General features: G+C 41.3%; 1 protein-coding gene across 11 annotated transcripts in view; it reads left to right on the top strand.

The window, feature by feature from the left end:
* Positions 1–10,735: 10,735 nt before the first annotated feature.
* Positions 10,736–26,004, top strand: part of APP (amyloid beta precursor protein) — a 190,244-nt gene continuing 174,975 nt past the window's right edge. For 9 of the 11 annotated variants that reach the window (XM_075728035.1, XM_075728033.1, XM_075728027.1 and 6 more), the window contains exon 1: positions 10,736–10,903. In XM_075728035.1, coding sequence (XP_075584150.1) covers positions 10,784–10,903 — 120 coding nt within the window. In that variant the 5' untranslated portion in view covers positions 10,736–10,783. The remainder of the gene's footprint in view (positions 10,904–26,004) is intronic. The other 2 variants (XM_075728037.1, XM_075728036.1) reach the window with 1 other exon arrangement.

Here is a 26,004-nt window from a genome sequence, read left to right as displayed (position 1 = left end):
AAGTCATTCCAGTCTTGGGTAATTTTCGTCAACCCGCTTGTCATCATTTTTCTTCCTGCCAAAACGGCAGTTTTTATAACAAAATGTGACTAAACCATGCGGAGGTTCCTGCAGGCCAGGGAGACCTGGTAGGTGTGAGGTTTTTCAGTTACTGTTACATTGATGGTTATATTATGGCAAAATCCATAAATTTGACTATGGACTCTTAAGATAACTCCAGAAGAGACCTGGTTGGATCTGTCTGTGTTGTGCCCATTCCCCCCGTTGTCCCCCCTGACCTTCAGTGATGCACATCGTTATGCATATCAAACCACTTGCACTGCTGGTCTGGTGGTGACCAAAGTTATATAGAGCTTAGAATAGAATAGAATATTTCAGTTGGAAGGGCCCTACAACAATCATCTAGTCCAACTGTCTGACCATTTCAGGGCTGACCAAAAGTTAAAGCACGTTCTTAAGGACATTGCCCAAATATCTTTTACACTGAGAGGCGTGGGGTATTGACCACCTCTCTAGGAAGCCTGTTCCAGTATTTGACCACCCTCTTGGTAAAGATGCTTCCTAATGTCCAGTCTAAACCTCCCCTGGTGCGGCTTTGAACCATTCCCATGTGTCCTGTCGCTGGATCCCAGGGAGAAGAGCTCAGCACTTCCCTCTTCATTTCCCCTCCTCAGGAAGCTGTAGAGAGCAATGGGGCCACCCCTCAGCCTCCTTTTCTCCAAACTGGACAAGCCCAAAGTCCTTAGCTGCTCCTCATAGGCCATTCCTTCCAGCCCTTTCATCAGCTTTGTTGCCCTCCTCTGGATGCATTCAAGGGCCTTCACATCCTTCTTAATTTAAGGTACTCAAGGTTGAGGGAGTGTGGGCTTTTTGTGTTTTTTCGGTTTTTTGGGGTTTTTTTGGAAGCAGTCATGTTGCTGGTAGGGGGCTCTGTATTGTTGGTGGTGGGTAAGAAACTCTTGACACTGCACTTAGTTGTAGACAAATGACTTTTTATTACGTTCATGTAGCTGACATAAAAATCTGCCTTATCTGACTTGCTAGGAATACTGCTCCCCCTTCCCCCCTGCCCCAATACTTTCCTCACATTTATGACCACATTCAGAGATGTAGATTTCTGTAGCTAAATTTTAGGGTGGTTTTTTCTTTTCTTTTTTCTTTTTTTTTTCTTTTTAGTCTCTCTCAGGAGCACGGAAATGTTTGCATGGTGAAGGAGGACAGGCTTTGCACATGAGCTAGGCTTTTGCTGCTCTTCTGGTTTTCTTCATTGCTGGCTAGTGTTTCCAGGGGCCCTGGCTGGGGAAATCCCTCTTCTCTTGGGTGTGTGTTCGCATGTGTGTATGCAGGTCTGTTCTTCATTACAGATATGATAGCAAAATTTCTGCTTAAGTCTTGCAAATATCTCTTGAAAGCACTTGGTTGCTGGGTTGCTCAGCTCTTTGGGGAGGGGAGTGCTTACCTCCCAGTTGCTCCATAAGCTAGCTTTGTAAGCTCAGCACTTAGTCCTGGCGTATTTTTGGTTTGTTTTTGATACTTATTTTGATTTCAGGGTAGACAGATGCCTGGGCCTGGGTTTGGGTAGCACCCTGTTGGTACTTAGAACATGACCTGAGGGAAGTGTTAAAAACTAAGATGTATGGAATAAATACAACATATGCCTCGGGACCTTGTGAAGGGTATGGGTGAGGAGAATGGTTGGCTGCCAGAAGATAGTTTTGAGAACACTATTGCTTCTTCTGCAGCCTTGGAGACAGACTTGCTTTTGATATATTTGTGGAGCAGGTGATCCTTGAGCTGCTGTGCAGAAGTGGGCAGTGTGCTGCTGTGATGCCTTTTTGGCGTCGCTATTTATGAAGCAGGCCAGGGGGACCGCACATGAGTATTTACACTTGGGCGAAATAAGTTATGGTCAGGGCAAATAAACATCTCTGATTTTCCAGGAGCTTTTCAATGGAGTCTGCTTCTCAAGCAAATTTCAGGTGCCTTTTCGTTCACAGAGTGCTTGAGCTTCTCTAAAGCTGATGGCTTTTTGTAAAGGAGATGCGGGTCTTCTAGGTTTTTCTGTAGTTTAGGGACCTGGCCCTTTTCATTACGCTTTGCCAGAAACATTTGTCTTCCAGGAGGGACCAACGATACTGAGCAATTTTACTGCTCAATCAGTAAAATGTTTTTTAACCTATTTCTGTAGGCTCTTGACAACGATAATTGCTGCTGCTGTTTCTATATTAACATTATACAATAAAACACTGTTTCTAAATTATTCATGTTGATTTTGACAACCTCTTAGTCTTGCAACACTGTTCGTCTCTAAAGGAGAAGTTGGGAGATGGGAAGTTTTCCTTGGTTTTGACAAACAGACACCTCAAAGTTGTGAGGAGACAGTAATTTGATATTTCCTCTTTTTCTAATTTTGGGTGCTTTTTTTTTTTTTTTGGTCCTGATTGCATTTATAAGAAAGGAAGAGATTTTTTCATTACTTATCTATCTACATGAGCAAGTTTTTAAATATGAATAGTCTTGAAAGCATTTGTGTTCTGTATAGATACCTAATAAAACTAGGAGGAGAACTAGTATTTTATGGCTTAAATAGGAAGTCTGGCAGTCTGTATTCTATTACACTCTGCTGTAAAGTTGATGGTTAACCAACGGGCAAGAAGCCATGGATTTGTGTCTGGTGACACAAGCCTATATTAGCATGGCATTTGCCCAGTTTGAACTGTAGACTCCTGGAATTCAGGCAGTGATCTTCCCTTGTACGGTGTAGTAGACCAGACATAGTCCGGTGGAAGAAACTCGATCTTTCCACAGGGGATGACAAGGTTATCTCATGTTTTGCTCACTAAATGTGTAAGGCCAAGCAGAAAGTCCTTTTACATGCATTTTATTTTTAGGAAAAAATGGCTATGAGCAGCCCCATTTCAAAAATAGAATTTCTTTTTTGTTAATAGTCACAGAGGAAGCAAACTGCTTTGCATGCAAATTGGTGCTGCTTTAGTTAATAGGATACCTCATAGTTCAACGCAAAATTGGAATAAAAGTTTGGAGAAAGCACTGGCATGGGTTGGAAGGGTAGCGTGTTACTTGGGTATGCTTAATTCTTCACAATATTTGAATCCCCTTTTGATTTTTATTGTCAAACCTTACAACTGTAGTCATTGACTTCTTGGTTGAAGGGCTGGAACTGGTATTAGCATTAAAAATGGAAAGCAGTGAGGGATTATTTTAATCATCTCCTAAAATAAGGAGGGCATTTGTTGTTCTTGAGTGAGTTGGAGATATGGAGGCTGTTACTGAATGTTCTCTCCTTGAAAGTAATTGAAAATGAAGCAATTAATACAAATTAAATATACTCTGAAGGCTTATGAAAGTGGCTTCAGGTTAGTTTGCAGAATAAAACAACCTAAATCATAGAAGCCATCTTAGGGACCTCTGGGGAATGTTTTTTGATGTTTTGATGTTTAATAAGAGCACATACAAGGTCTGATGCTTATTTTCATATTATGTTGTAGTTCTTAATTGTAAGTTAATAGCGGAGCTATCTGGAGTGAAGTTGTGTTACTTTGGTCCCTTGATGGAAAGCCCCGTGAGTGTAAAACCTTGCAGCCTATGTTTTCTGAGTATAACCTTAGTTGTGAACAAAGCCAACGTTTGTTGAAATAGGGATTATGAAGAACTATTAGCAAATACACTAATTACTTCTGTAACTGCAGAAAGCAATGACAGAGAGAGTGGGTGAGGAGAGGGCTATGCTTTCTGTCTTAAATAATAATGTTTGATAGGAAAAGGCCTTTTGATGTTAAGATAAAATGGTAATGAGCTTAAAAACACCAAATGCTTTTTTTTTTTTTTTTTTTGTTAAGGTAAAGCATTCCTTTTTTAAATTTTGTAATTAGATAAACTTCTTTCAGTCCTCTGTACTCTGCTACCAAAATCCTTTTTTAGTGTCTTGGAAATTGTATAAATGGCATCCAGCATGTTGTGTGGACGTGGAATGCATGGATGCACTAAAGACCCTTCGCACCTTTCCTCAAATAAATGCCTTAAATTGCCAGGGCTGGAAGAGGGGAAAGCAGAGGCATCTCTGTACTGCATCTTAACGTGGGAAGGAAACAGATTCTCTACATCTTAATCTTTTTAATACTTGCATGATGTCTTCCCCCCCACCGTATTGTATTTAAGTCGACATTTTGACATCAAATAAATACTTGGAATGACTGTGTTCCTTCTCAAAACAAACAGAAAAATACCATGAAACACCTGTTTTAAAAGACAGGCTCCAGTAATTAAACAACATTATTCAGGTGGCTTTGCCAGGATTTACCTTGTTATGTCCTAATTTGACCAGGTTTGTAAGTATTTCTTTGACATCATCTGATGGGAAAACAGCTGGATTATGTCCCTCTTCTTTCCTCATCCAAAACAGTTATCACTTTTAAGCAGTCATATACCTGATGGGCTGCTTCTTACGGAGTTGTCTTCTGATCCCTGTCTTTACAGTTGATTGGATTTTTTTAATATTGCCACCTACAGAATGTATTCTTACTGTGCTTTGCCTTTGAGAGTAGGCAAAATACTGAAAGCCTATACTTGAAAGCTATTTTAAATTTCTCTGCTGTCAAATAGCATTTTAAGCACTTCAGTATTTAGCTGCTCATAGGAAGGAAACGTAGCAGACGAGCATGCAGGAAGATGCACATAAGGTGAAATGAGTCTTGCGGCTGGAAGACAGGCCTCTGAAATGCTGAAACTCTTTAAGAGAGAACCTGCTGTCAGCATTGAGCATTACCGTGGCCATGCATCCTTTCTTTCAGAACTTGTACCCTCATTATGTTTTTGAAAGTTAATAATTAAAAAATGTATAACAAACTAATAGTTTTGTTTTCTATATCAAAAATGTCAGGCTGGTGCTTGAACATCTTCGGACGTATTAGACTAATGTATTTCCAGAGAGCTCTCAATAGTGTATGATTGAGTGAGGTAATTTTTTCCAGAATCCTGTAGTTGCCATTTTTTCAGATTTAGGTAGTTCCCATTCTGGAAGTTGATCTCTGGTCCGTATGTCTTGTAGAAGTGATGAGTAGTGTTTTATTTGGTTTTTGAAAACTGGATATACTGTGAAAACCTGAGCATAACTTTTGGAGTTAGCTTGAGATGGTGTGCTAATTGGTCTAAGTGTTATTTAATGATTTGCCAAGAGGCAGGAGAAAAAGCACATGCTACTTCTTTGAGGTCAGATGCAAAGTAGACAAAATAATATGGGATTACAGTTTCATTAATATGCTTGGAGTTTTTACTTTTGCAGAATACTAATAAAGCAAATAGTTGCTGTTAATGTAATTTGTGTCGCATGAGTTATTCTTTGGGAGACTAATCTGCCCGAGAGCTTTAGGATTAGTCAAGGAGAGATTTGCTGCTATAGGCGTTATTGTAACAAACTGGACTGTAGCTTTATGTTATTCAGCATTACAGTGTAGAAGCTGCTTATCTGTGTAGATTGGTGCTCTAGATTATTTAATTGCATTGTGATGCAGATAATTTTTCTTGGCGGGGAATCAATGTAAATGAATTAAATCATCGGCTGTGAAGAAAACTCGAATGATACATGAAATTCTTCACCAACTCACTTATTTTAGCTGGATATACTTTTGATGTGACCAGTGATTCATGAATTCATGTGTTAAAAAAGTTATGACAGCATGTATGGGAAAAATTACTTATCACCGTATCTAGTTTTACTCTCATTTCGCTCTCCTGCCTTTTTTTGCGTTTTTTTTTTTGAGTACTGCTGTTCAGTACCCCTTTGTGATGGAACTGCTGCTGGATGTCTCTGTTAAAATCAGTAATAGTTCATTAAGTTTTATGTTATCAGTAACTTGCGCAGACTAGAGACCTCTCTTGAAATTAGTTGTTATCTCAGCTAAGTTTAATCTTTTATTTTTGGCTTTGCTGTGATAGTGAGCATCATCATGATGCAGTCCCTGGGGAGCAAACCAAACTGTATTTTTTCCCAAAGTGCTGTGATGCTTGAGGTCTTCCAGGCAAACTTGATGGGAAGGGACAGGGCTGAAGAGAAAGTTGTTTCTTTCTCTTGGTGTGATATGCAATATATATGGCATTTTTAGTCTCTTACCTGGAGATCTGAGGATAGACTCACCAGCAGTTCCTAGCACTCCTTTCATTCCCTGGAAAGCTTTTCTAGCGCTGTCCTAGTGAAAATATAGTTGCGGTGTTGGGTAAAGCTTAGTCTTCAAATGGCAGCATAGCCTAGATGTATGTTAAATACATCAGCTGGAAAAGTTATACATGTTTAGTCTTCTGAGCAGTTAAGTTGGGGGAGAGACAAAAATCTATGGCAAAGGCTGAAGTAAGAGCTGAAGGTGGAACATCTGTGTAAAACCATGAGACATGCAGGTGAGCATGTTGGACGTGAATGCTTCTGGATGCTTGCACGAGAGGTGAAATGGTATGCAGTAATTTTGTTAGACTATCCCTTGTTTACTGTTTTTTGTGCTTTTTCCTACCAATAGGTGCCACGCTGAATATGTGAGCAGAATTACAGTGCAAGGTTGGAAATTGGCACACAGGCTTTATCAGCTCAGGATTACTTGCCATAATGAAGTTTTTAAAACATATGGAGCTACTGAGGTGTTTCTAAAACTGGGGTTTGTGTAGGTGGGAGACACCCCAGGTTAGAGAGGAGGCGCAGGCAGTAAGTGTCGGAGACTCCCACCAGTGCCAGTCCAGACCAGAGGAGCTTGAGAGAGGCTTCATGTGTCTCTATTTTTCCCCTCTTATATCCATCAGCCTTACAAAACTAAATGACAACAATGCTTTCTTGAATTAATTGCTTTAACTTACTGTTCTTAATTTAGGAATGTGCCCTTGATTAAAATAGATCCCCAAAAAATCAAGGCTATGAGGACTGATCTCTTCCAGATACCGTTTTCAGCAGGTGCCTTGGGAATGCTCCGTGTTCAGTGGCAGGGCACTGGCAAGAAGGGCAGTGTGGTGCATCTTGCTAATAAGTTTTCATTTCCTGCTTTGCTCTGTTTGGTAAAATTAACAAAAGGCTGCATGTTATGTAGCCTTGCCGTGGAGGGCTGCATAGAGAAATGGGAAGAAACCAGAAAATGTGGCATCAGAAACATTCTTCTTAACTATCTGTTACTTAGCATAATAAATTCTTTTGGACCAAGAATGGATTTTTAGCTTTATGGATTTCAGCTTTTTCCTGTGAATTTGTGGTAGTCCAAATGATTGCAGAGGAAAACAATATGTAGAAGAGTAGAATGCAATATATAACAATGCAGGAGCTGCAGGTTTTTGGCCAAAGATGAGAAAAACTTGTATGTTTTCCTTTTTTTAATGTTAGAATCACTGTCAGTCGCTGTGTTGGACACGTGCACTCTTGGGAAAATAGAAGTAACAATGTTTGTTGTGAAGCATATGCTTGCAAAATGGAGTGAAGGGAAATCTTTTAGTCCTACATTCTTAACAGGAGTATCTTGCTCCGGTGTCATCAAAAGGCTCAGCAGAAGCTCTAAATCTAGGATAGGTAAGGCCAAGGTCAGATCTGGTAATACGCTCCTCCTTTGCCTTCGTATCAAAAAATGCTCCCAGGCTTGACTGGTGTTTTGACCGTCATCTCTGCAGAAGAGCCTCCATTAATGTCAGCTGTTTCTGTGGATTTTGCAGCAAGAGTAATTTTTTGACAAACAGGAAGCTGCCAGTTTTCAATCAGAAGTGCCATAGCAGATCAGCTTCTTATTTTCTTTAGAAATGAAGTAGATGGCAAAAATCTGGGATTTTAGCAGAAGAGCAGGGAGATAGCACAAAGGCTGTCTCATCAATGAGTCTGTTCTGCTGTTAAAACTTTGCAGTGTCACTGCAAGTTTCGCAGATGCCATGCTGAAAATGCAATGTATAAAATTGCTGCTCATTACTAAAGGTGAGAGGCTTTTAGTTTAAACACCAGGGCTACACAGTGATAGCAAGCACTTACTTTCAGCTATTAAATAGTTTAACATGTGTCCTTTCTTCCTGATCTGAACTGTTTAAAAAGGTGTTATTTCCACTCTGGGGGTTTACAAAAAGTTAATTTGAGAGCTCAGTGTTGCATCTTAGCCGGAGATGTAACAGACAAATCCATTAACCTACTATCCTTGCTTTAAGGACACTCTTAACAGAGTTCAACTTGGGAAATTGAGTATTTGAATTATTCATGATCATAATCTAAATGCTTTAGTTCTGTTTACAGTGTATGTTAATTGCTCTGGTATTTCTTTATGATTGGAAACATTTAGCTGTCCCAATCAATAAGATGAAGTGCTGTGCTGAGCAGTTCATTAGTATAGCTCTGTCAGCTCAAAATACAGAAAGTTAAATGTGATCATGACTTGCTCTGGTAATTTCATTAAGCTGGGAGATGTCACGTCTTTTCTGAAGGGAATGAGATTTTAAGTAGACAGGCATAGGTTGTCATGTTTAGAGTTAAATTGATAGCACTCTGAGTAAACAGCCACATTTTTTTCCCCCAACTTTAGCTGTCTTCCTAACTAAGGCAAAAAACAACCAAAAAGCTCCCTGTTGTAAAGCCACAAGGCAAGGTCTCCATGAATTTACAACTTATGATTTCGAGTGAAAAAAATTTAAAATCTGCCACAGTATGACTGCTGTGTGCTTTATTAATTTAATAGAGATCCCAGCTGGAGGAGCCGACTGTGAATAAGGTTCACATTCACACGTCACCCGTGGAATGACTTGCTTCTATTTTTATCGAAATTTTGATAGGGTTGTGTTGCATCTATAAAGAAAAAAAAAATCATTAATTTGGAGGATTTTTTGCAAGTATTTGTTATAGATGTGTCACATTTGAGATGCTCTCCAGGATTTCTGAAGATGTAAGAAGGCGTAAGCATGTCATAGTTGTACTGATCAAGGCAAGCCAGAAAAGGTGTCATCCCAGTTATTGGAAAATTCTCTAATTACCCAGTGGAAGGACAGTGATGGTTGACTCTTAAATTGTACAGAGCTTCCTAGTTCCACAGGAGAAGGGAAATTGAGATGGTAAAAGGAAATCTCTGCCAGTAGAAGTGTTCCTGCTTTTTTTTTTTTTTTTTAAAGTTAAATTGTGGTAACATGTTAACATCTTAAAGGCGGCAGGAAAATAAGTGTTCTCTCCTTTTCTAAACAAAATGAAATACTTGTTCTAATTGTGGCATTTTAACTTACAGTGCTAAGCTAATGTGTTAGGGTAGTTAGATGTTGACTCCCGCAATGTTTCTTGGGGTGATATTTTTTTATTACTGTAGGCTTATAAAATTCATGACCTTTTTTGTGTTTGTTTAAACAAAGAGTGGGGGAACTAAGATACAGGGTTTGCATACCACTTGTAAGACAGTAATTCTGTTTCTTCATTTTTTTCATGAATTTTTGAAATGTTTTCAATTTTCCCCTCGAGAAGCCTTCTAGCTAAAAGATTAGAAGGTTAAAAAAGAGATACTTACAACCTGATTGCGTACTCTGCTGTACCTCAAATGCGACCGGCTCGCCTTTGGAGCGTGAGGGGCAGTGGAGAGCCATTGACTGCTCTCCTGAGGAACATAACCCGAAGAGAAATTCATCTTTGCGTTGTGTTTCTCAGACGGTGACACTGAAGCGAGTGCTTTCCGCTTATGCCTTCCGAGGTTGGCTACGCCGGAGGGCAGAGGGCTGAAAGAAAGAGCTCTTGATTTGCCTTAAATGCTGTGGCCCCGTGGGAGGGATTTAAACCAATGGTGAGGTTTTGGGGGGGAGCAGGGTTAAGTTGATTTATAAATGCAGGTAGGGAGCTCGCAGGTGTTCCAGAATTGCATTTAATGGGGAGATGGTTGAGGGCAGCGCTATGTTGGGCCTCGCAGCCCAGCGGCGCTCGGGCCTTTCAAGGAGGGGGGCAGCCGGCTGGCGCGGGCCGGGTCGGGGCGTCGCGGGCCGAGGAGGAGCGCTGCCCGTGGCCTGGGTTAAGCCTGGGTGCTTTAATGCTGCTCCGGGTAGATGGTATTCGGTTGTCATGCGTTGCTGTGAGCAGTCCCGTTCTGATACCGTCCCAGCCGCTGCGTTTTTAAGGCTCAGTCAAAACAGAGCTTGGGTAGAAGCTGCTGCTTTTAAGGCACCGCCTTTGTAAGGCATGGTACCATACAGCCTGTGTGCTCAACATTTGAATGAGCTGCAGAGGGTCTTGAAAAAAGATACACTGTGAGGGTTTTTTTTTTGTTTGTTTTGGTTTTTGGTGGTGGTTTGGGGTTGTTTTTTTTTTTTGTTTTTTGTTCATTTTTTTTTTAGGAAACAAATTCTTGAGGAAAACTTGTTACTTTTTTGCTAATTATTAGTGACACCCTCCTCCCTGGAGCAGTATACCAACTATGTTCAGAAAACTAAATTTCTGTTATCCTGCTCCAGTTATGCATGTTGTTCTGTGTTTAGCCCAAGTTGATAAGGTGATCATTTTGGGCCCCAGAAGAGTTTGTTTACAGCTTTAAACTCTGTGTTACACTATTATGGTCTGGATTTCTGTGAAGACCTTGTTTACGTGTCTCAAATCTGCCCGAATCAAACAATTTCAGCTTTTGCTGCCACGGGTGGGTAAGCCTAGAGTTTGGTTCGGGCTTGCTTCAGCTGTTCCTGCTTTGGATGGACTGAACTATCAGACGTGAGATTAATACTTTTTTTTTTTTAATTTTCCCCCTTCTCCTTCCAGGTGCCTGCTGATGGAAACGCTGGGTTGTTGGCAGAGCCTCAAATCGCCATGTTCTGTGGGAAACTCAACATGCACATGAATGTGCAGAACGGAAAGTGGGAATCAGACCCCTCCGGCACCAAGACCTGCATCGGGACAAAGGAAGGGATTCTCCAGTACTGCCAAGAAGTAAGTACTGTCCTCGGGAACAGCTGCGGTGGTTCTTCTTCTGAAGCACCAAAGTGCAGGCGCATGTCGGAGAGCTAAGTCTATAGGGACCTTCCCTTTCTTTTTTTTCTCTTCTGCTCCATTGTCCTTTTGTCCTTTTTAAAGAGGTTCTCCACAGCGCCTGTTAAAACAGCTTCAAAACCTGGTTGCTGGGGGTCATTGAGGCTGTTGGACAGTTTTGTCCCTATCTCTTCTGCTCTTGTGGGATAACTTTGTATAGTATATGCACAATGAACTTCTTGCTTATAAAGTATTTTGAATAAAGCTGAGGTGACAGTTTATTATTTAAAATGTCTTTGTTCTTTCTGGGCTGATCTTGAAAGAGTCAGTTGTAATATGTCGTCTGTCATCCTACCATGATACTGAAATACACTGGGTCAGTCCGGCGTTATTGGTCTCTGCTGCACACTGAACCATTCAGAGTTTCTTAATAGGAAAAGCTTGCCCTATAGATGAAGTCACAATGAGTGATTTCATATTTGAGAGCAGAAACTTATTACCCAGTCGCTTATGTCCTAAGAACAGATTGTGGATCTAATTTTGTTTTGTCTCCATGCTGTGATAGCATGATAACCTCGTACCAGTGTGTGACAATTTGAAAAGAAAATGCGGATTTCATGCCATGAAACAAAAGGGCACGGCTTGAGTTGCTTTAGTCCTTATGTCTTTCTACACTGTCTCTGCCTTTTTTTTTTTTTTTAAAAGCAGGGGCTATTGCTTATTGCCATAGCAGTAGCTGTCTTGCTTCCTAAATGTCAAACCAATTCCTGTGAAAATGCCTCTTTTAAGAAGCAAGATAATTCACTCTTCAGATCTGTGCTCTCTTAGCATCTTCACTCCTGTCCTTTCACCCATTGATTGTTCCTTCTGTTTCTTGCAGTGTTTTGTTCATGTTTTTCTGAGTTTGGGCTTTCTGGTCTAGAATACGCATTTTAAGGAAGAAATTGTAATGGCTACTAAAACTGATTCTTCACCAGCAGCTTTGTGTTTTTACTAAAAATACTACTTTGTGAGATTCATAATATTTTTGTTTACCACTAACAAAAATACCAAACCTAACCTACTAGTAAGGTTTCAGAGGTTTCTTCTGGTTCTCCATTGTCTCTTTTGAATTACCTAAATAAAGTTGATTTATGCATAGTGAATTTATTGAGGGTGAGGGAAGGAACAAGGAGATGGAAGTAGACAGTCAGTGAATAAAAGTCCACAAGGTAGTAGATATTTCTACTTACAGAAAGAAATACATGAATTTACAGGAAGTAAGAGTAGAACGTTTGGGTGGTTTTAAGGCATGAGTAGCTCAGTAGGTTGGCAATTCAGTTACAAATGCTGCAGGTAGGGAAGGATTCCAGAACAAGGACTGGGAGTTGCAAATCTCAGCTGAGTGTCAGGTGACTTTGAAATTTTGGGTGGCATTTAAAAAAAAAAAAAAAAGTCTTAAAAATAAAGTGAAGAGGAAAGCGAAAGCAGTCAGAAGGTAGTAGCCATATACTGTTAGATGACAAAGGGAATAATAAGGAAAGCTGTGACTGCATAGAAGGAAAAAATTCTTCACTGTGAGAGTGGCCATGCAGTGGCACAGGCACCCGCACAGGCTGTGGAGTCTCCATACTTGGAGACTGGGAGAGCTGAACCGGGCAAGGGCCCAAGCACCATGATCTGGTTCAGATGTAAGCCATCTGCTTGGAGCAGAGGAAGGTCTAGATGACCTCTGTAGCTCCCTTTTAACCTCAGGTTTTTTGTGAGTCTGAAATTTTCTACTGACTGGAGAAACAGAGGAGAGACCTTCTGTTACTTGTGTTTTTAAGGGTAAATATTTAAACTCCACTGTGATGGTAGCCTTGATCTCTGTGCTGACAGTTCATTAGCTTAATATTAGATGATTGCACCAAGATTTTGGACTGTCTCTAGCTATGGTTAAAAGCATAGTGTCAGGGGTTCTGCCTTGTTGTGGGGCAAGATGCTGGCAGGTCAACTCCCTAAAAATGGGTCCGGCATCTTACTGGTTTTAGTCATTCTATGTTACTACGGGTGTATGATTAGGCAGTGTGCTCTCATTAACTTCAGATGAGCAATTCTGATGTGGGGATTTCGCTAAAAACCCTTTCCTTTCTGTGCTCACCAGTAGGTGATCTGTTTGTGGGAAACTGCCGATGTCCTGGCTGTCCTGCCTTATCCTTACTCCCCACACACACCTGAGCTGCACAGTACACCTGGCTGTAGGACACCGGTGGAGAAGGGGCAGGCTGGTCTGGGGTGAAAGAACACGTGGCAGCACCGGGGCTGTCTGTTAGCAGCTGGTTTGGGGGTGGGGAGGAATCATGTGAGCCCCTATTTTTTAATACTGGTAATAAATTCAGAAGTAGATAGCAAATATTAGGAAGGTCGGATCTGCTGACAGCAAGTTAAAATGAAAAACCACATGGAAGTTGATCCAGCCTGGCAGAGTGGAAAGAAGCTCCCAGTTCAGTATGACTCTTCTCCGTAGTCTTCCCTGCGCCCCTGCAGCCAGGTCTGTAGCGTGGTGGGCTTTGACTTTGGCCAGGAAAGGGCAGTACTGCTTTGCTTCTGTTTAGCTTTCCCATGACCTGACAAGAGAAACAGAAGAGTCCAATAAAAGCACCCACTTCTACCAAAGAAATGAATTTACAGAGAAGTGCTAATAAATGCAACTCAAAATGGCTTCTTGGCTGTGGGGAACCCCTTGTTGCCTGATGCTCCAAATATGCTTATCCTGGGGGTAACAACTGAGGTGGTTTTCCTCTTGCGTTCTGCTGTTTACATTGGCTGCAAGACAGGGCTTGCTATCAGGCCCAGGGAACGGGGTAAATTTGCATTTTCCCATTAGCAGGAAGCAATAGGCATCAAGGCTGAGATGTGGTACCTCTTGCATTGGAAAAGTATGCATGTAAAAATCTCCTTTTTGATTACTTTTGCCAAATACGACCTTTTCCTTCCTTCCTTTTCTCCTGTTCGTGCTGCTTTTTTCCCCAAAAGAAGGACTGTTGTTTCTTGGGGTGCATTTTTTCTCAGTATAGGCAGAGGCTGAGTGTATAGGCTCTGCTAATCAAGCAGACAAGTACTTTGCCGGAATCTCTGTTCTTCATGCTCCCTGGCACCATGGCAGCTTCCTTGGTTCTTTGGTCTTGCTGTAGCAGCAGCTGTTAGTACCACTCTGCTGAGGTACCGGTTTTTTTCCCCAGCTCTGAGCAGAGCCATGAAACAACAGGGAACAAGAGAAGGTAAGATTTTTCCCTGCATCTCCAATGAGAAATCTGTCCATCTTGGTTTTTGTTGCAGATACATTGTGTGGCTCTGCAACAGGCATTGCGATTATGGCTGTAGTGCAAGAGATGACGCCCTGCTGCGGTAGATCCTGTAGAGTTAAGCTATGCACCCAGTTTCTCCTACACCAGGAGCATATTGAAAGGAGCCAGCTGAGCAGAGATTCACTGGGCAAGTACAGTGGAGATCTTGCTCTGTGTCTCCTTGGCTCTAAAATAATACAAGTTAGTAACTTTTATCAGGAAACTCCAGTTAATCCGAAATGATACTCTGTATAGCCGCTGGCTTTGTTTTCTTCCATGGAAGGCATCTCACAAAAACCAAAAAATAAAATCTCCCCTTTCAGCAGAACTACAAATAGATGTGTTCCTCTGCCTCCCTATAAGCTGTTTTAAAAGAGTTTTTCCTGACGATGCCAGGCCACATGCCTGGGTGGTGGGCAGGGCACTGGACTGGAAGGTGCATGAAGTAAGTACAGAAGGGCTTACGTTTACTGGGAGCCTTGTATATTTTCCTTGAGATTGTCATCGTTGCCTCTCCTCATCCACTGCCAGCGTAGGAGGATTTTGAAGCCTTGCTGCAGGAAGTATCAGTAGAGGAGCATTTTAGGGGCAGAAAGGGAGGAACGGGGAATAAGCAGAACCGCCTACATGTTTTAAAGATGTATGTCACTTGTTGCTTTGCTTCTTTTGAGTGGGAGCTCAGTGCAGCACAGAACTGTCTGGATTTATATTTGGACAATGCATCGCACAGTTTAAAGATGACAAAGCTCAGACTGTACATATTTGAAAGGAAATAGAAGATACTTGAGTGCTACCTTCTAACTTCCCTGAGTTCAGTTAAACTCTGGTACTGAGGTCACAAGAAGTGGTTCTGGAAGCAGGGCACATCCAGCTCCTCTGCCTTCAGATGTGCACGTTCTCCTTTGTTCAGCCGAAGCTGGTGGCTTTTCTTGGTTTTACATATAGCAAAATCAAGCTTTCTTGGGTGGAATGAGATGCTGGTTAGAGAAGTACAATTTACTTGTGGTTTCTTAATCTCAAAATATAACATGCCGCTATATTAATTGTACCTGTTACTGAAAAGTAAAACAGCATGGGCCTGATCTGCAAACAGCTGTCAAATGTAAGTGCTGCAGGTGCTAGAGCAATGTTGTTGCATTAATGTAAATGGAGCAGTTACACCTGTGTGCATGACAAAATCCTTAATGTGTTGTGAGTGTACTAGCTGATGCTTCAAATCAAACCATTGGCCAGTCTAGTCTTGCTGTTGATAATTGCAGTAGCAGCTGTTTCAGAGGGATGTTGGAAAAACCCTGCCATACACAATTACTGGGTAACTAGCCCCCTAGGGGAAGTTTCTTTCTTAACAGCCCCTGATGGGTGGTTAGCTGGTGTCCTAAAACAGGTGGGGACTGCTGCTCCTGGATTTTACTTTTTGTTGTTTCGGGGAAGAAACCGGGTAACCCCACCCACACACGTTCAAGCATGCCATATCACTGTTGAAGGAAGGTGTGTTTCGGGGCAGGCTGTGCTCGTGCTGGAGGCCACTCTGCTCCTTGTCTTGCTAAACAGTTTTCATAAAACTGATCTGGAGCCTGCCCTTTGGCAAAGTATGTGTTTTCAGAGTTGCATGAATATGCAGAGTAGGAAGTTAATTTAGGTGTGCTCAGTTCCCTGTTTAAACGGAACGAGTGTTCAGATGGAAGATATTGGTGTATGTTTTATTAGCAATTTTGAACAGCTGCTGTGTGCTGAATTTTATGTCTAGTAATTAGGGTACATTATATGAGTTCCTTGAAGGACTGAAATTATTTTGCAGTCTGTGCTGAACTCAGTGTCCAAAATGAATTGTAAAAACAACACTCACAGCTGGCAAAAAATTCATTTTGTCTCGTGCATGTTTTTTTCCCCACTTAATTTAATTTGGAGGTGCTCATTTCCATTTTAAGTATGCATGGAGTTGAACAGAATGGAAAGGAGTAGTTCTGAAAATTATTTGGTTTTTTTTTTTCCCAAGACGAAACCAAAACTATAGTAAAACTATGGGTCTGGATATCCCATACATGGTTGAGCAGATGGAGCGTAAACCTGGGACCCTGGAGCCTAAACATCACCGAGATCCATGAGTGTCTTGCACTGAATGTGTATTTCTTACAGAAGTCCTCCCTGGAAATAAAAAAATGAATTACAAGTGCACACTATTATGCTCTTAACTATATCTTTGTGTTACATGGAGCAGAAAATAGTAGGGTAAATTCAGATAACAGATAATTCATTATAGCTGTTGACAGAACAGTGTTGACATTTCTAATCTCTAATCATAATACTTCCAAAAAGGATGATCTTGTAATTTGCTCAAATCTTCTGTGTTTATGCCACGTATTTAGGTAAGTTGCTAGTGAAGCCCAAAGCCACTTGTTAGCCAGATCCAGTACAAGCTGTAATGTGACCATAGTAAGGCTTTGACATTGATTTTCCCCACAATCTCTGGCTTCAAAGTAGTCCTCAAGTCTGCTGTTTTGTAGATGGGCCAAAAGGGCCATCAAACGACTGCCCTGTCTTCCTTTTTATGTACTTGCTTGGCTCCTTACTGCCATCATCTCGGATAATCCCTCTGTGCTTGTTGCCCTGGGGCCCATGCCAGGCAGAATCAGGCAGGCCGGACTGATGGCAGTGGTTCCTCTCTAGTCTTTGTCATTGTTGAGAGCTTCTAGAGGTTTGCTAAAGGGTTTGTTAAACTGGCAGGGATGCTGAAGATTTAAAAAAAAAAAAAAAAAAAAAAAAAAAAAGTTTGGCCTTTTCTTCTGAGAAGAGAATTTGAGACACAATGAAAATGGTCTTGCTGCTGTGATAATGGTTTCTCTCCACATTACCTTGTCATTTTCATCCTAATATGAATTGTTGTTTTTATCTAGGCTGCATAATGTGCTCTTTCTAGTTTCTCAAACCAAATAGCCACTGTATTGAAGAACAAAATGAATTTTGAACCTGCACTACTCTAAATTCAGCTGCTTAAAAAGCCATACATTTTGCTCTGAGGAAAACGATCCATTTAATGAAACATCATGGAAAACATGCAGATTTTTGGCAGCACAGACTGTCCTTAAAAACAAATGACATTTTCAAGGCAAATGTGTGTTGGTATATTCTTAGATGTGCACAGTCATGCTTAAAAGTTTGGATGAATGGTATATTAGCGCTCTTTGCATTGATTATTGATGTCTTTTGTTTTACTTAGCTTTTGGTCCATAGCAAAAGTTGAATTAGTTCGCTCTGTCTGCCGGTGCTTAAATCTCATTTGCTTCAATGAAGGCTTAGATTTTGCAAATGCAGGGTCTACTACTGATGGTATATTTATCCTGCAGTTAAACCTCACTATGCTCACCATGAAACCTTCTTGAGAAAGGCACCTGGGCTTTTTAGGCCAGACTGTAGTCTACCATTTAAATATATTTCAAATCAAGTAACTAATAAAACTTGGAGCATATGTTGCAAGATAATGCCTACCTTTCTTTTGCTGATAATAAAAAGGTCCCCTCATTTTTTTCCTGCGCGGACCTTTTTTTGCATGTCTCGAAATGAAATGAAAAACCTCAGGATCTCAGTATATTGTTGCTTTTATGATAAATTTTCCAACTCCTTTTGAAGTAACATGGTTTTCTTGTGGAAGGAGGATATTTCTGCTTTAAGGCTGAGGGAGGAAAAAGGATGAAAATGGAAGAGGATTGTCTGCATAAATACATATTTAGGTAAATGTGTACTGCAGTGTTTAATGAAGCTGCAATGCTGCATTTTCCCCTAGATTAATTTTGAATTTCACAGATATGATGGACTAGATGAACGGCTCAACTTAAATCAGCGTGTTCCACCAGCGTAGAGTTTGTGCCAAAAATACGATTGTTTCTTCCGTACTCTAAAATACATGAATGCAATGGCTGTATGCAGGGTAGTCCTACTGCCTTTTTTGGTTTATAGCTGAACTAGCAGACTGCCATTTAGCATGTGATCAAGATGTCAAAAGACGTCTGCTAAATTGGAGGTATAAAAGACAAGGAAAATGTTTTACATTATCATCAGCATGCTGTGCTCTGTGCTTGTGGTTTGCTCCTTAAGGTTACGAAAGGACCAGCTAACCACGCTTGCACAAGTCCCTCTGCTCTGCCTAGGGAAGGGAGTGAAGCTCGACTGGCCCAACTCTCGGCCTTACTGAAGCCCAAAAAACTTCCAAGAGGGCTGTGTAGTGCTGGATGTGGTCTGTAGTGATGTTACCTCTCCTGCACCTGTGGTCTTGCATGGAAGGTGTCCTGGTGGGGACAACACAGCGGACCTCTACTGCTGCGTTTCACCATTCTTTTTTCTGCCTTCCCATACAGAGTTATTGTAGTAAGCTGTCTGCTATTTTCTTTACAGATACATCTCCCAAACATCTTACACTATGTAACTCTGAGATGGACTGGTAGCAGCTGTTCCTTCAATAAATAATATTATAAGCCTAAGATACACTATGCGTAAGGTGTGATGATTACCCTAAGTAAAGAAAAATCTATTATAAATATACGGCTGTTACATTTCACCCCTTTTGAGGAGGAAATGTCCATGCTAATCTGTTTCTTCTCCTCCACCTTTTCAGACCGTGCTTGTATAGACGCTCCTGTCTGGCTCAGATCTATCCCACTTTTGCTGAAGTTGTCCTGGGTCCTCTTTAACTCCTGGCAGTTTCCACTCTGATGCAGTTTTTATTCTTGGGGAGGGATGTTTTCAGAAGTAGGTCAGTTCCTTGATCCAGCTTCTGTGCTGGCACTGGCTCGTGGAGAGGTGTTAGCAGTAAATGGAGGAGGGACAGAACAAGGCAGCAATCACGCCCTGGCAGTGTTGGACTTGCATCTAGTTAAAGGCACTGAAACCACAGCCCTAGCATCTGCGAGTGCACCTCTGCAGATGGATGGGTGCAAGTGTGACTCTTTCTTGGGACTGGTGCTCCTGAGAGCTCAGAGGCTACTAGTAGGATTTGGGTGTTTGGGTGGGTTTGAGTGTTTAGGGGCTTCAGGTCTTTTTGGTCTTCGTTACGTCTCTGTGCGTGACTGGGTGTATGTGTGAATAGGTAGTACGCCTGGTGTCATTCTGTATGTTTTGGGTCATCCGCATCCCTTACGGATGGCTCTGTAGCTTTCCTGTGCTATATCTTACTGCTTTTTCTTGTGGCGGTAGTGCTACTCTCTTGTGGGCATTCGTTTTCTTTTTTTGGGGGGGGAGGTTTCTTTTTCTTTTGTGTTGTCCCATGTTGTGTTGTGTACCACCCCCCCCCCCATTTCCCTCTCATCCATCTACTTTGAAATACCTGCAAATCAGAAACATTGACTACAGATGTGTTTATTTCACCATAACAGTGCATATGAAGCTTATCAGTAGCAGACAGCATATGAAGCATATTAGTAGCAGACAGTGGGCTGATCTGTCTAGATTGGTGGCACAGAATAGGTTCATGTTTGGAAGTCTGTCTTTGCAATTAAAAGGGCATTATGCACATATTTTCAGTTGTCAGTTCTGCAGGCAAAAATAAGGGAAAGAGGGAAAGACAGTTTCTCTTGCTCCATAGCTTTGAAGCTGTCAGGAAGGTGATTCTTGCTTGAATTCATAGCAGGGCAATGCCCCAAGGTTGGATGGGGGAAATATTTCTTGATTACTGGGACGTTCCATTTTTTGCATGATTTTCAAAAGAATTTTGGTTTGTTTTTTTTTTTTTTTTACTTAAGCGGGGTGAGAATTTCACGCAAGGGGTGTTACTGCAAATTGCTGATGGACAAAGTTGGAAAGGTGAAATTTTTAGATTTTTTTTTTGTTTTCAGAGCTCTTGAGGCATCTGGCTTAATGTTGAGACTGAAAACAGGGTATTGGATTGAAGGTCTCTAAGCCTATTTTAAATTGTTATGAGGCCTTAGGGTGAATCCTTGCTAGGGAAAGGGAAAGTTTCCTTCTTTTTAGCTAAGACAGGAGTTTCTACTAGAAAGTTACTGTGTAGTGTTTAGAAGATGCATCACAGTGTCTGTTAAAACATCAGCTTTGTATTTTGTGGGTGCCAATAGCTGTTGCTTATATTAACACACAAAAAAAGGAAAATTATTTGTACAGTAATGACAATTCCATGTTTAATTTTTTTTTCTTCTGTCTGGGTATGAGTATTGAAACATTAATAAAGTTATAATGTGGGTATGAGGAAATATGATCTGATAGAAATTTTTTTTCTTGCCAGCATAGTCTCTCTTTCTGTAAATATCATCATAGGTCAGAAAAGCACTGACCCCATGGAAATTTAATGATATGCAACATGTCCAATTCCAGCTGTTTGAAGAAACCACACAATGTTTCTGTTGGAATGTAAACCAATGCGATTTAATTTATTTGGTTCTTATCCTGAGTCGTATGTCTCCTTGAAGAACAGTGATAATTAAGCATTTATAAAACACCTAATTTCCTCCTTTCATTACTCACTGCTTCTGCTTGGCCTGGGAATACAGCTCTGCCAAAGAGTTGTGGTCAATAAATGGCTTCTTCGTAAACTCAACTTCTGAGTTGCACATGGGAAACTATTGGGTTTTGAGCCACTATCAAGATCCTTCAGTATTTTTTTGCCTTTCTGTCTTTGAGCCAATTACAGACCTTTTTTTAAAAAAAAAAATGGTAAATTTGCTTTTGATGAGTATTCCTTTAAACATCTGTGAAGTGTTGCAGCTAATGTTGCCTGTCCAAGTTCCCACATGGCTTGGCAAGTCGGTATACTCCATCTAAGAGGAAAAAAAAAAAATCAGAAGGGATTGTCCAAGAAGTAGGAATTACATTTATGCTTCTAAACAAGGAACCTAAGGGGATTTGATAAGACTGATCTTATTAAAACTAAACTTGTAATACCATACAAGTTAATATGTGTATACTTTTTAGTATTTTAGAGGAGGTAATAGAAGCTCTCATTTTGAGCTATTGCGGAGAACACATCGGTGGATATGCTAGTAAGCAATTACTTGCTGAAGTGTGGAAGATGGCTTTTAAGATTTTGGTGCCAGTATGGATCAGAGCCACTCTGTTGAGCAGTGGTGTGATGTTTTCCTATCACCATTTCATTCCTCTACCCCGGGCATTTCATACAAGATCGCTGCTCTAGTTGGGAGCGACGTGGCGGACCAAGGAGTCTCCCGTATTCAGCCAGGTTCAAAGTTCCTGAATGTCTCCAGTTTTGTGTACTTTTACTTTTGGCATCTTCAGCTGTTGTAGCTGAGGATCTGTAGCAAGAACAAAGAGTTTCTCCTACGAGACGGTCAGATTGTGCGAGCCAATTTTAGAGTTTCTTACCAAACTAACAGGAGTGCTGCTGCAGAGCGGTTTAGCAGAAGTGTTGAGCTTAAGTGGTACATGCTGTTGCAGAAAGAGTCAGTTTTCTTCCCCTCCTCCTCCTCATTTCTGCTCTGCCAGATTTTAGCATATGTCTCATCTTGCGATGAGGAAATTTAGGGAACTGAACTGGCACAAAGCTAAGCCCCACACGCAAACAGGAACAAAGGATGAGTTTCTCTCTGACCTGGCTCACTGAGGGTCAGATGAGCTGGAGTGCTAAGGTGGGAGACATGGAAGGGGAGGGCAGGACTTTTCCCTTCTTCTGGCAGCTGACCAGAGGATGGCTTTGCTATGGTGTTTGAAGAGCCTCCGAAGGAGAAGCTGCTTAGGTATTTCTGAAGGCACTGCATCTTTCTACCTTTACGTCCTGTGTGCTTTCAGAACGACATACGCAGTTAATACCTGAATTTCCCCAGCAAGTTTTCTCTGGCGATAGATGACATGAACAATTTAAATGGGAAAAAAAAATGGGTGTTGTTAGGTATAGAAGACAGATGTCAAATCAAGCCTGTAATGAAGAGCAGGCCACATGTTAATCAGAGATGCAAATGTGGCTCCATGATTTCATTTTGGGCAGCAGTAGGAAAATAAGGGGAGAGCAAATAGATTCAAAATACCAGACTCTATGCAGAAAGGAGATAAAAGAAGGCAGGTGAAAATAAAGAAATGTGAACAAGGCTGGTATTTTTAGACAGGATGATGACAGTAGGAAGGACAGAGAAGAACTGACAGATAAATGAAAGACTGAGAAATTTGGTGTAATGCAGCATCCTTGTAGCGGTTATCCGATCTGAAATTTAGTTTTCTTGGGTCATTTGCTAAACTCTTCTTCCACAAGCCTGCCATAAGTATCTTGAGAAGAATGATACGGATCCTGCATCTCAAATGTAGAGTCCCAACTGCTGCTGGTTTTGCTGTTGCCTTTGCTTCTGCCAGGGTTTTGCAGCTGGAGGTGAAGGAGGAGCGGCTGCACTCAGGAGCATCAGCCTCACATGCTGTTTTCTAAGATTGGGGTTCTTTGTTGCTATTGTTTAGCAAACAAATCCTGTTTTAAGCATAATGCAGAAGTGGATTTGTTATTTGCAATTACGGGGATGTATTAATTTATCACACTGTGTAGCCATGTCATAGAATTTCTTGTGGGAGAAGCACTGGGCTGTCTTAGGGGGTGTCAGAGGGGTCAGCCTGGCAGTGGCTGCAGGGCTGCGCCAAGAGAGCAGTGCAAAACTGCTCGCACTGTGCTAGGAGTTTGGTACAGTTACCTGAAGTCTGTGCAAATCCGTATATTGACTTTGCTGTTTAGATTATTCTTTGGAAAAGGAACTTCAGTCTAGTTTAATGTCTCACTTTCATGAGTGCTAAAGAAATTAAAGCTTATCTCTGAAATAGTTACCGTCCTAAACAACAGACACTGCTAAGCTACAGAGTGCAGTAATAAAATAGATTGCATCATAACGTAATCCTGAAGATAAGAGCATTTAAAGCTTTGATCTGCTTTTTTCATTTCTGAAAGTTTCAACAGAAGCATAGGTGTGGTTCTGTGAGGCAAGAAGTAATCTCCCTCCCGGGGTGAACCGAGTCAGTACGGAGTGTTAAGGATTTTTTGTTTCTTCTTTCTTCATCGGTTTGAGAATCCTTTCCATCAAGAAGTACTTGCTTGGAATGGTCAAACTTGATTTATTTATTTTTACTTCAGTCCAATGTAGCGAACTTAATTCCCATTGGAGAAAGGGTGCTGAAGATCTTTTTAAATTAAATGTATTGTTTGCCAGTCTTACTGTGAAACAAAAGTAAGAGACATGATAAATTATTATACTTAGTTTTTAATACTAAGTTTTTTCTGGATTTTGAGGAATTGGCAAATTGGAGGAGCATGCAAGAACAGAAATTATTTGATTGTATTACTGCCACCGAAGTTGAGATTATTATAATGACTCTAAATGTACCTGTTTGTGTAGCAATTAATAATAAAAAAAAAAAGTTTTTCTGCTTAGCTACTATTCATTATGCCAGTCTGTTAAATACTGTTGTAGTAAACATTTTTGATGACAAAGGGCAAGTCAGTTTGATGCCAAAGGTTGAGTTTGATAGTACTTTTAAAATAGTACCAGAAGCCACTTTCCTGTTACTCTTTCTTTGACGCCTTTGGGCTTTCCTACACAGAACGTCCTGTTCTTGAGGTGCTTTGAGCTTGTTTAGTTGCATGCAGCCATAGCAATTGCATGTTAATTCCCCAATTAACCAGTTGCCCGAGGCAACTAACTGTTACACAGTGAACAAGGAGAAATGATAGTAGACTCTGGTAGACTCCACCAACACCTTTTGTCAGTCGGTGTACTCAGCACGTGGTGTCAGCTTCAGAATTGGAAGTGTTAATCTGCATCATGCTAAAACTTCCTTTTTTTTTCCCCCTCTTCTCCCCACCCCCCTTCCCATAAGAGTAAAGTAACTGAGGGTTTCATGTACTGTTTCCTCTGTGAAAGGTATTCGTGTATCTGCCTGGTAGAGCTCTGTTAGAGGAACTTGCTCTTCATCTGTGCACTCATGTCCAGCGCAGGAATAACTGAATACTGAGGCAGGAAGAGGACTGATGCTACACATCAGACCTGCTCTCTCAATTGGCTTTTTTAAAGAGTGTTCAACCAGGGTCACGCTTTCTCTCCTGATTTTTAATGTTACCATTGTTACCATTAGCCCAGCATATCTTAAAAATAATACAGGAAACCAGCTTGAGAGCGGCAGAAGTCAGGAATGGCTAAATTTGCACTCCGAAGCCTAAGTCTCGTTAAAACAGTAGAGCATTTTCTGTGGTCATGTCTTTGTATTTCTTGGAGATCCTGCCTCAGTGAGAACGGGGCACAAGCTTCAACAGAAATGAAATTCTATTGCAAACCTCATTGTTTTCCTCTTCAAGAGCAAAATATACTACAAGCTTCAGGTGTGTGAAGTTCAGGAATGTCTGTGGAGTGGAGGTTGTGCTAAGCTCTTAAAAATGATAGGAGTATTTACCTATTCCCCCCCATGTACTTGGAGATGGTAGAAGCTGGTTTTGTATCAGGTTTTGAGACCAGCTTGCTGAGCTACAGTGGTTCAGATTTCAAGTAACAGAGCAGTTCACCCAGGGCAGGAGTCAGAGCTTGGTAAGTAGTTGTGTCACGCTGTCAGCAACCTGTTAACACTGTTACTCATGTTAAGTAGACAGAATGTTTTCATTTCTTGTTGAAAGCCTGATTCATCCAGTACGTGGACTGAGAAGCATGGTGATATTTGCCCTTTCGACTCTGTGACAGTATCTGGCTGAGATGGGTACTCTTTGCTCTTGGCCTGGGTGTTTGCCCATTGTGGGAGCGGGTTGGGAAACCTGCTGGCAAGATGCATGGTGCAGAGGGGCATGGGCATGTTCCAGCTGCGCAGATTTGGATTGGAAAGCAGATGCAGGATTACAGTCCTTCTTACTCTGTCCTTTAAAATTCAGGATCGACACATCTCAGAAGATTCATAATTGACTTGGGCTTTTTAAGTTTATTCTAACGTTCCCTTTGCTCAGCATGCCTTTGAGCACTTGGAAATGCACATCCCGTTTCTGCTTGAGAATAAGGTCTTACATATATTGCTGTGGAAGTTTTGCTGGATATGATTGGACTTAACGTTATGCCACAACAGTGGTGTTCTCTAGGGATTAACATCACTGTGGTCAATTGAGTCATTGGGAGCAATTTGAAGTGCTTCTGGTTTCTCCATTTGGCAAGCATCCTAATCCTCTTGAGATTGTTCTTTTGTAGGAGAAGAAAAAAAAAAAAAGCTTTTCATTTTTCTGGCTTTCTTTGAGTTGGTGGTTTCAATCTTTGTGTTAGAGAAGTCGGTGTCAGGGTTCCCATTGACTTCAGTGGAGCATGCAGTACAAGGCCTCAAAAATGTTTTGCCATCTGTGTGGGAACAGACTGCAGGAGGAAGAAGGCTGGCAAGAAAATGTTTAGCTTCTTTTTTGGTGGGGGATGGAGCTCTAAGACAGTTTGTTCTTTGATTTGCATGCTTCTGAGCTGCTTCTGTTAAACATACAGATGCCTATAGACAGCCCAATGACTGGGAACTTCATGCACATCTAGATTTGGTGCTTATATACCTATTTACGAGCAGCTTCTGTGAGAACCTTTCTCCTCCCCATGTCTACAAGGTTCAATAGCCAGCTCTGCAGCAATGTTCATTAGCTGTAAGTGAAAAAATTACTCAAAAGCTTTGGCCCCTAACCTCTCCTGTGCTGTGTGAACAACTTGGAGCCGTAAGTAGTGGAACTTGCTGCAAATGTGTAATGGTGGAGTGTGGGTCTGAGAGGCTGAGAGCTCTGCCTCATGTGTTCTCACTGCTGGAAAATAAAGCAAGCCAGGTGGG

Source organism: Pelecanus crispus, chromosome 1, assembly GCF_030463565.1.
Source record: "Pelecanus crispus isolate bPelCri1 chromosome 1, bPelCri1.pri, whole genome shotgun sequence".
Classification (NCBI taxonomy): Eukaryota; Metazoa; Chordata; class Aves; order Pelecaniformes; family Pelecanidae; genus Pelecanus; species Pelecanus crispus.
This window is presented reverse-complemented; position numbering and strand designations above follow the sequence as displayed.